Below are 10,484 nucleotides of genomic sequence, written 5' to 3'. Positions count from 1 at the left end.
CGAACTTTTTGGTCATTGGACAGTAGCTTTGCTCCTACTATTGTTCTAGTTACTAGCTCCCACCATTCAAATTTATCTCCTCGCACCCTTGTTAAATACGGCATAAATTTCCTTATTTATTTCTGCGTTTGGTAGTCAATTTCTAGGATCTAACATGTTTAATTTTGAAGGTAGATCTTCAAATAGCCCATTTTGGTTATTGTACTAAAGGATTGCGTAAATTATTTACATGGAAGCCTTTTTGTTACCGTGGAGTGCTTCTACAAGCTAATCCGCAATTACTCAGTATAAATTACCCCACTATTGCTGACTATCATCCATTTTAGGCTTCGGAATGGAGGCTTTCTTCCTGTTGATTGTGGCTTTTGCGAATTCTTACACCACAGCAATGGCTTCCCTCATCCTGGCTGTCTCATTTAGCGGCTTTGCCATTTCAGGTAGGTCTTGTTTTGAAGGAAAATACCCAGTAGTCATCATCTTATGAGGAATATTTAATGTACTTTTTTTGCTAGGATACAACGTGAACCATCTCGACATCGCACCAAGATACGCAAGTATTTTGATGGGCCTTTCTAATGGCATCGGCACCATCTCCGGCATTCTTTGTCCCGTAATTGTGGAGTACATAACCACTCAAGGGGTAAGCTGCTTCTAAAAAGCCCTTAATTTTACTTGTAATAAAAAAGAGAGATTGATAATTCCTGAGACTTGTAGACAAAGCGTCAGTGGATGTGGGTCTTCATCATGGCTAGCTCTGTCCACTTCTTTGGTGTCACTTTCTACGCGATCTTTGCATCCGGTGAGAAGCAGCACTGGGCGGAAGTTGCAGAGGATGCGCAAATAATGGACTGGAAGTCACCGACTGACGTTCCAGAGAACATAGTTCAATCCGGTTACGACTATGGAAATGAGGAAGGAGGTAATCTGGAGGCATCCCTGCGACAACCACTAAAAGAAAATGCCCCGAGAAGCAGTAATGTCCACAATGACAATCCGTCAAGGTCCTACATGACACAGACGTTTAGGGCGAGTAATCGGTCGGAAGCAAAAGATGACGCCTACCATCAAGCCTACTGAAATTCTGATTTATGAGCAAACCATCCCCAGTTCGAAATTATATTAATTTTAAACCTTTAATGAACCCTAATTGTTACCTCTGGCACACTTGAATGCATATCTAGCCATTAGAGGAATGGTCCTTCCATATCTACCTGCAGGAATCCCATCCCAACATTTTCTTCCTCCTCTTCAGAACTACATGATTTTGCCGTTGTGTTGAATTTCCATTGTGCAAGATGAAGAAATTACTGACCCCAAATATCCCTATTGTATGTTCCTTACGGGTGAGAATTGGACGAATTGCTCAGCTAGAGTTCCGCATATCTGGTATTGAGAGATAAAATAATCTTAATGTATGAGGCGTCAGGGTGGTGCATATAGGCAAAATATCCTCCGAAAGCATAATTTTATTGTAAGAACTAAAAGTATGATACTTGAAGTCGTCAATAGATCGCAGTTACAGTAAACCAACATTAAAACGTTTTTTTGTGCATATGAATACTCATGATTTCTTTATTTACATTATTTTGATGGCGCTCAACCGTGCGTGTGGTTTTTTTCGCAACCTAATAACTACTTATTGCAGTTGTTATCCGTACTTACCGTCACTGGATTAAGGCTTAACTAACCAGATGATGCGTAGGAATTTACAGGCAATGACTCACTTCGTGAGAAATTGATGTTTACGTTGTGAATGTCAGTCAAGTATAGTAAATTTGATAGAATGTCGATGACCAGGACATAAGCAAATTACTTCGGAAAATATAATTGACAATAAAATCACCACTGGCATAAAATCTGCAACTTATGACCAATGCGCGCTTGAATTTCACACAAAAATAGTCTATGATGCTTGATAGCAATAAGGGCAAGGAGTTGTTTCTTTGATGGGCGCAGTGTTCATAAACTAGTAAGAGAATGTGTTTTGCTTTACTTTTGTGTATGAATGAGTAAGCCCCTTGGACTCTACAGCTTTGGTTTCCATGCTTGTCACTAAGTTAACCTATCACTCCAGAGATAAATGGTTATCGAAATACCAAAGGCCTAATTAGAACCAAATTTGCGAGGGTGAACATTATACGGGGACGCCAGACGGGGAAAAATGCGCTCCCATAAGCACAGTCATAAATTGAAAACAGTCTAATTTGCATTTTGCATATCAATTCACGATTAAAGCCTCATTTAAAGCAAGGAATAATTACATAATTTCCAGTCTTTAGTAGTACAAATTGATAATTAGTCCCACATTTGGCAGCAGAAGACGGTTTCGGACCTTCTACTGAACGATTGTTTTCAAAAGATATTCAATTTAAAGTGCGTTAGGGGAATAAAGCCACTGGACTTTTAAATTTAATGATCTAACACAAAATAATTTCCCAATTGTTAGGACTACACAGTGAGCAGCTTCTCTGATAACCCAATATAGAACATAACATAAGACGAACACTCTGTGTTGTGAACAGTAAAATGCTTATTTGGATAGCTATTGCACCTAATTTGTTTAAGTAAATCGGAGCGCTTCGGCAGTTTGAACTCACCGAACTCGTGGCCTGTTTTGGGTTTTTGAGGTGGGTCATTGTTTTTTTGCAGTAGTTTTTCGATCTTCTTAACATCCCCAATATGACCACGGTTGACACTTGCATCGAGCATCGAGGTTTTTTACAGGTTATTGTTTCCACATAACCGTGGGAATATGTCTTATGCCCAATATGTGTCTGCAGACCTCTATTATTATTACTATTATTTATATGGGCCCAGTGGTGTAGACCTTCCCACAGGCGGTGATTTTAACCTCTTTTCTTAGTCCAGCACAATGGCCAAGTCCAAGCTGCAGATCTCGAAACAACGCAAAAATGAGAAAGAAGTGAAGGCTGGAAAAACGAAGGCAAAGGTTAACTTCGTAGGTTATATTTCTTAAAGTTCCATTGATTTAGAGGGAGAGGATCCTGACAAAGCAACTAAGGGCGTTAGGTAAGGTTGGAGGCGTGATTGACAAACGTGTTGGCACAAAGGACTCATCAATTCCGTCATCCGATGCTGCCTTGCGTCGGCACATTATTGAAAAGTTGGTAAGTTATTTAAGATGGTGGTCAGTTCTATTACTCCAAATCAGTGAGTGCTCAACACTTATTGGCATAAACTTCCTTGCATATCTTGTGCCTCACCATTGCCTTGCTTTCAGCGTCAAATGGATACGCTGGGTACAATATCAGTGGACGATGACTTGTTCAGTAAAGCAGCGATGGGTGCTCAGAAGACCGGCAAACACGCTTCCTTTGATGATGACTCGGGAGGTCTTTCTGGTAAGTCATAACAGTACAATTCACAATAGATGTCCTTAGTATTTCATAATCTTTCCTTATGTTAGCGCAAATTTGATTCCACCTAATATGTTCTCTCCGAATCGCGCTTAAAGTTAATGCTTGGAGATTCATGAATGGGACTATTGCAATGGTATAAAGAATCTATAGGATCAAGGCATGATCAGAGCTACGGGCACCCGATGTTGGCATTGTCGGATGCCAACGGTGACAATAAATCCTCTGATATGATCAAACGCTATTTTTACTCGCCTGTACCAGCTGATATTGTGGAGAACGAGTTGTTCGCTGGTGGCCTAATAACTGCTGTGGAATCGGGCGAGAGCGGTCGGCAGAGCAAGAACGATAGTCTGTTGGAGAGGATTGCCCAGACCAAGGAGGAGCGGTTGAAGCGTGTAGAGGAGAATGAGGTTAACCGTCAGAAGCTCAAAAATGCAGACTCCGAGTGGGCGGATAAGGTCCGCTTTATGCTAGCCGAACTCAGCAAACTCAAACCAAAGGTGAGACTTCTTCGCTCTTATTCATTCATCCACTGTGATTTCCATAACAACCTGTGTCAAATACGTTTCTTTTTATCTTGATCCGATGCCTAGTTGTTGCCTTACCTAAATTAACCTTGAATAAATGTGACGTAGATTAGCTCAAGCTCTAATTCACTACATATCTGACTCTTCAGGAGTTAGATATCCAATAACTAGATCTTTCCTCGAAACATCCAGAATGCTAAAGCTGCAGAGAAAATGGAAAAGGGTCGTTCTGAAGTTTTGCGACTGCTGCAAGGCTTTTCTTCGGGCAAGACCGTCGCCCCCATCGGTGTCAAGGTCGAAAGTGAGGTAATGAAGAACAATCGACTGCTCGTGAACCTCGAATCTATTGTTGCGAGAAGAGTTGGGTAAGTAATCAACAACACCTTTGTAAGGTCCCTTCTGCTGCAATGCTTGGTTGAGTTGCTGAATCAATCAGTCTGTCCATAATAGGAGCACTGCCTCAATACCTACAGCATTAAAGACGTTGCATCTTTTTGCAGAGAAGAAAACTCGTCAATGGACACCTCAGAACACCCGAAGACAGAGGATGTTTTACTTCGTCTTCTGTGTAGCATCAGATCTTGCGAGCCGATCATGGTATCTTGGATCGCTGGAGAATTGCGGAGCCTCATAGTAACTCAACTTTCAGACGTTGTGCGTGGTCTTTTGCTCACTCAGATCCTCCTGATGGATGTCATTTTAAGGAAACTAGAGAGAGAAGATGGGCAGAGCATAAAGCTTTCTAAACGCGCTTGTCTGAATGGAGTTTTCGTCCCTGAAGCCATACGTTTCCTCTCACGTCTTATCAATGAAGTTGACAGGGAAAATGGGGTTCTCTTTATCTCCGAGGATGCGTCTTCCGTAGAACAGTAAGTTCACGTAGCCAAAATAACCCCCATTCATTGTTGTAGGTCAGTCTACAGCAGTCTCGATACTCGTGTGGCTCTGAGACAAAGGCCCATTCCCGAGAATGAGGTAGCAGCATATCGCCTGGGCTGCCTGGATAAGTGTCTTTCTCTAACCAACTCCTTCCTCGAAGTCTACACTACTCATCTCCCAGCGCCTGCAGTCTGTCAGGCCTTTTCTGGCCTCTCACTTGATCGCCTAAGTACCGATCGTTTGCCCGCGGGCATTGAGATGAAAGCTCAACAACTGCGCGAGAGGGTGGACGAGTTGAGGGCGCAGCCGCGGCCGGAGGGCATTGGCCCTGCGGACAAGATCGCGTTGCTGCTGGCCGACAAGAACGCTACGCCTCAAGCTCTGCAGAAGGCAGGGCTTGTGCCTCAGCTGGAGCCCGACTTTGAGCAGAAGTAAGTTGTTCTTTCTGTGATCACTGCATTGTTAGACAAAATCATCGGACAAATCGCTCCTCTCCTCTAGACTGGACGCTAGAAGACCCAAGAAGAAACCTACGAATGTGAAGTTGAGGCAGAAACTGGCGAAGGAGAGGCGGGACACCGTTCGTGAGCTGCGGAGGGATGCCCAGTTTCTTGCCAACTACGATAGGAAGAAGACTAAGGCGGGGTGAGCCCACGATTCTCGCTCATTGGATTGTTCAATAAATCTTACCAAGTAATAGCAATTCGATAATGATAGGCTGCCTCCACTATCCCTTTTCCGCTCACGGCCTTGTGTTACAATTATTCGCTTCCGTTGATTCCGAATCGTCAAATCGTGTTTGTCAGGCTTTAATGAAACATTTAAGGTAGAAAGACAGCTAAGGCTAACGGTCACTTGGCTCTTTGCTGGAAAAATGTCTAACGTCTTTTTTCTGTGATTTTAGTGACGAACTACGGAAAAGGAAGACACAGGCAATTATTGCATCCATGCGCAGCATTGAATGAGCATCGGACTTATCCTGTGCAATTACAGAATCCAGACCGCTTATCCATGCCTTAACTTTATCTCGTGAACTCATTGTTTTCGTGGGTCACTACACTTAGACCTTCAGAGAGTTTGAAGTGAACGCAATGCCTTTGTGTAAAATCGTGAAGGTGGATCATTGGAACAATGCATGCTAGATTTGCCGAAAAGGTGATGCTGAAAAAAGTTCAATTGGGAGGCATACTAGATCAATCCATCCTCAAAAAATCATAAGACGATCCAATTTGGAGGAAGTCTGCTGCATCATACTTGCAGTCGTACATAAACCCAGTGGGATGAGCATAGATACTGATTGCGGTGGTGCAGCTAGGTTCCAAAGCGTTTTTTCTTCAAGGGCGCCGGCAAATTGTTGATGGCAGTACGAGCATCCATTTGGAATGCAGCGACTCGATCAGCCAACACTGTGCAGTGCAACATGTTCTACAGAAGAAAACACGCTCAAGTAATTACGAATCCCTAGTAAGGAATGGCACCCGGCTCAATCGGTTTTAATGCACAACTTCGGCACATGTCATGAACGCTGGCATCACTTCCTAGCAAAGGGTCGGGAATGAACACCTACTTGAAAGTCAGTGCATGAGTTAACACTAAATTGAGCTAATAGACTGCGCTAGAGCTAACATACCTTTACTTGTCCGAAAATTCGCAGACAACCATCCGTAAGTTTTCGGTGCCGCCCACGGAATGCCAGGTGAATATCTTTTGAGTTGAGTTGCTGGGGCGAACAAGACAATTATGGAAATAAAATAGCGCAGATTTTACTACGAGAGCTCCAATGAATTCCCATTAAGATTTAGTAGCGTTGATGTAAGACTCACTTTGCGCCGATCAACAGCAAGACAGAAGCGCCGCGAAGCCAGCATGAGAATATGACTGTCAAAGAAGTAATCCAAGGAATGAAACCTGGGCATGTAGCGTCGCCACGTGACACCATGGCGTCGCCAGAACTCCTCCAGCCAGGCGTCAATCTGCGGAGTGCCGACGAGATGAACCACACCCCCGGATAGGCGCAAGGGAAGTATCCATTCAGTGAGTTGGCCGGTGGTGTAAAGGACAGTAACCCGAGCCCTTACCTCGTTCGTTTCCGTAGCCTCCACTTCCCCGCCTTCTTCCGCCGCTACCATATTGTGTTTGCTGACGTGCAGCGCGATCGCCAACGGGCGCGGGTGATGACCCGGCCGGGAAGGATTTGCGGCTAGAGGACATGTGAAAAGGTGCTGCGGACTTTGGCCACTGCTTGCCTCGTTGAACGCGTATACCGACACTCGTTCATCCAGAGAAGCCGCCGCAAGCAGAGTCACAGACCCACTATCCTTTGACTCCGAGCAGAGTTGAGCCATTTTTAGTAAGTGGATTGGACTGGGTGTTCCGCTCATGGACGCTATAGAGGAAATAAAACGACGCTAGCTTCACGGGAATGGAGTCTGATATTTCTACCACCGGCACAATAAAAGCCTAGGGGGTTGAGAAATAATGTTTGTGGCACCTTTCAGTTTAGGCTAAAGCAGCGTCTTTCCAGAAAAAACTCACATGTTTGGGGTGTAAAATTCCAGACCTCCGCACCGGTATCGAGTCGGCGGCAGACGACTTGTTGAGTGGGGACACTTACACAAACGAGGCAGATAGAAGATGGAGAGAAGGCCATAAGAGAGGCGGGGGGCAGTGTAGAGACCTCATCTTGATGGCATTCCTCAACGGAAGGATATTTGTTCGTAGGCGCGGCCATCTTCCGTTTTCTGGAGACTAGATGCTCGTCGAAATCAGCGTCACCCCCAGCTGCATTAGTAACAAAAAGATCAGCGGAGGATTGGTCCAGGAAAAGGAATCGTGAAGAACCATCCTCGGAATCTGTATTGTCAGCATCGGAAGACGTGGATGATGCTCGGCTTTGAAAACTTCGTGGGATCCTAGGCCAACCCAAGCGCGAGATAGCCACCAATGGAGCTGGCTCATCTGGGTTAAATTTCCAAGAATTCTGTGAGTCCAAATACCAAAAATCTTGGTCATTACTATAACGAAAAACTAGGCTTTGGAAGCTTTTATGTGAACTACCGCTTACCGGATGCTCAATCTTTAAAATCCGCGCACGAACGTCGTCTGAATAAGCCATAAACCTTCCACAAGACGATATGCAACAAGATATGATATGGTTTCCCATCTTTGGTTGAATGTGAGCTAGTTTAGTGAAATATCGAACAGACATTTTTGACTGAGACATTCGTTTTGCTTTTGGAGGAAGACGATAGAGACACATATACTCGGCATGCTGCACTAGGCAAAGGCGAGCAGAATGACGGTAATTTGGCGTGAAGGTCGAATGCGCAAAGTGGGCAGCCAGAGGTAGAGTGGGAGTAACTGAAAGAGGCCAGAAAGGCAGATAAATTGGTGGAGGAACATTAAGGGCATCGTTTTTCTTTAATTTGCGCCGTGGTATCGGTTTTTTGTCTCCTGGACTGGACTGAGGACAGGGAAGTATTTGAAGTCGAGCATCGTTGCCCGCCGCAATGAGGTGATCAATTTCCGCGCTGCAAGAGCGAAGACCGCCTGATTCGCCGTGTTGAACGAAAACCAGACTACGAATGTCGCGTCGACTGCCTCTTATGACACCACTTGGCTGCCATTGCGCTATAACAACAATAGTGCAGAAAATTAGATACAACTAGCAGTTCACTTAAGGGACGCAAAATTAGAATGACTTACATATATGCGCAGTCTGGCAAAGATCAAAACGTTGAATAATGGGATCGGCACCAGCGGCAAAAATGGACTGGTTGTTTTCGCTGACAGCGAGGGCCAAAACATCGGCAGCATGACTTCTAAAACTGGAAACGAGGGCTCCAAGCTCGACGTCCCATACGCAAACATTACCACGGCTGTCACCAGAGAAGAGTGTATTTCTAGCAGGAAATAATTTTGCAGAAAATTAACTCATTAGAATAGACATAAACAGTGTTAGTTATTCATTAAAACTTACCCCACGAAAAGTAACGACCAAACAATGGGCGGATCAGCGCAATGTTCATCGCCAATGGAATAGACTGAAAGAGTTGTACTATTTCTTAAATCAAATAAATGGACATTTCCTTTCGAATCACCGGCAGCAACAATATATCCGCTTTTCTTATCTACAGCCAAACTCAGGATTTTTCCTAAATGCAACATAAACATGGAGGTAAGTACAAACCTTCCAATTTGGCAAGACACGACTTAAGTTCAAGGGATCCGTCAGTTATTTCAATGAGATTTATGTATCCACCATCATTGCCAGAGACGAGCATTTCATCATGTGATACAAGCGAACGAGCTGGAAGACCTCCAGGCAGAAGTAAGTTCGCCTAGAAAAATCGAGGGAAAGTTTGTACATACCGTCGGTTGGATTGAGGTTGTGTTCAACTCAAAAACACGACCCTCTCCACCAGTTGCAAACAGTCGCATATTTGACCAACAAAGGGCATATATAGAAGTTAGAATCCAAGGTGGAATGTGGTGGAGCAAGTAGAAATGATCATTTTCGTCATACACATCAATCGAACCATCTAGTCTAGAAGCAGCGATTAGTCCCTTTTTGTTTTGAGCCAATGAGGTGAATGGCCGTGGAATATAATCACAAAAAGGGAGCCCATCTACCACAATCTTCTTAGGCAAAACCATCACGAGGGCAGCGTTAAATCGCCTCCGAGTATGAAGAATCATTAAAACAAGGCGTCGGACTATTATGACTTTAATTCCCAAGTATTATTACCTGGAACATCCATTACTAATTTTCGTAGGCGCCTCGCTTTAAAGACCGAGTAGAACTGATGCAAAACATGCTACCAACAAAGCAATTAGTAAGGAATCTTGCGAATTTTAGCAATTCGTTCAACAACCTGTAATGTTTGTTTCTCATAAAATATTTTAGTAGTCAATTTTCACTCAATTCAATAATTTGCTATTCATTTAATGTCCTACAAAACTTACTAAACCACCATATTTATCATCTGATCCTTCGCTATACTTTTACCTCTGTGTCAGTCACTTCCACTGGATGGCATGACCTTCGGCTCATGCCGGTAGTCTCCCCCCAGTTTTTCGTACATATGCCACCTTGATATATTTGATTTATAAATATACAACACAATGGTACACATACATATTATGGTACCATAACATTATACTGACATACATATGTACGATATGCGTTGGTGGTGTGCTTTTTGTCGTGCTGTTAAGACTTCGTATGAACTTGGGGAAGACTCAGGATGCTACACTCAATCCCGTCTCATACAAGTACCCCAATAAGTGTCATGTAGTGCTGCCCTTTACCAAAGACGTAGTAACCCAAGGTACCAAGGAGTAACGTATCTTACAAATGCACAGATGGGCTGGCTGGGAAGCTATCAACGCGACTTCAAGCCTATCCCATAGAGTGGAAGTGCAACCTGTGGAGGCTAGAGTCCTTACACGGCTGAACAAAGTATCATATCACTACAGTTAGGCTTATACCCTGAGGAAAAAGCATAATGGCCACTTAGCTTTTGCTTCCGCGGTCCTGTTTTTTCTTGCATATGGTGGTGGCATGGAGTTCCGCTGACAGCCGAATGCCTATTTACTTTGGTGCTTTATTAAATGATTCTTGAAAAGCCCCCTGGTCCATATTTGAATGGGCTGATGTTTCATAGGCGGGTTCAATTTCCAAAGTGCAACAACTTGG

The 10,484-nt window shown here is 43.9% G+C and overlaps 2 protein-coding genes across 2 annotated transcripts in view; one reads left to right on the top strand and one right to left on the bottom strand. All coding sequences in view use genetic code 11, as the record gives it.

Annotated features, from left to right (window-relative positions):
• The window catches only part of EGR_06654 (Vesicular glutamate transporter), a gene marked incomplete at both ends in the record, with an annotated part of 10,442 nt that extends 4,691 nt beyond the window's left edge, over window positions 1-5,751 (top strand). Inside the window, 13 exons of the mRNA XM_024495903.1 lie at window positions 327-437; window positions 513-640; window positions 715-1,030; window positions 2,300-2,373; window positions 2,864-2,959; window positions 2,994-3,128; window positions 3,242-3,362; window positions 3,642-3,880; window positions 4,100-4,272; window positions 4,408-4,776; window positions 4,819-5,217; window positions 5,288-5,431; window positions 5,691-5,751. Of these exons, the coding sequence (XP_024349669.1) occupies window positions 327-437; window positions 513-640; window positions 715-1,030; window positions 2,300-2,373; window positions 2,864-2,959; window positions 2,994-3,128; window positions 3,242-3,362; window positions 3,642-3,880; window positions 4,100-4,272; window positions 4,408-4,776; window positions 4,819-5,217; window positions 5,288-5,431; window positions 5,691-5,751 (2,366 nt within the window). The remainder of the gene's footprint in view (window positions 1-326; window positions 438-512; window positions 641-714; window positions 1,031-2,299; window positions 2,374-2,863; window positions 2,960-2,993; window positions 3,129-3,241; window positions 3,363-3,641; window positions 3,881-4,099; window positions 4,273-4,407; window positions 4,777-4,818; window positions 5,218-5,287; window positions 5,432-5,690) is intronic.
• A 346-nt stretch (window positions 5,752-6,097) lies between these two features.
• Window positions 6,098-9,226, bottom strand: EGR_06653 (U3 small nucleolar RNA-associated protein 4; the record flags this gene model as incomplete). The annotated part of the gene is made up of 9 exons (XM_024495902.1): window positions 6,098-6,211; window positions 6,417-6,506; window positions 6,610-7,172; window positions 7,322-7,766; window positions 7,851-8,416; window positions 8,492-8,688; window positions 8,766-8,829; window positions 8,976-9,126; window positions 9,158-9,226. The coding sequence occupies 9 exons, from the start codon at window positions 9,224-9,226 to the stop codon at window positions 6,098-6,100; spliced, it is 2,259 nt and encodes a 752-aa protein (XP_024349668.1).
• Between the last annotated feature and the right edge of the window lie 1,258 nt (window positions 9,227-10,484).

The sequence above is a fragment of the Echinococcus granulosus genome (genome assembly GCF_000524195.1).
Source record: "Echinococcus granulosus chromosome Unknown EG_S00061, whole genome shotgun sequence".
Lineage (NCBI taxonomy): Eukaryota > Metazoa > Platyhelminthes > Cestoda > Cyclophyllidea > Taeniidae > Echinococcus > Echinococcus granulosus.
The sequence above is the reverse complement of the archived record's forward strand: the minus strand, read 5'-3'. Positions and strand labels throughout refer to the sequence as shown.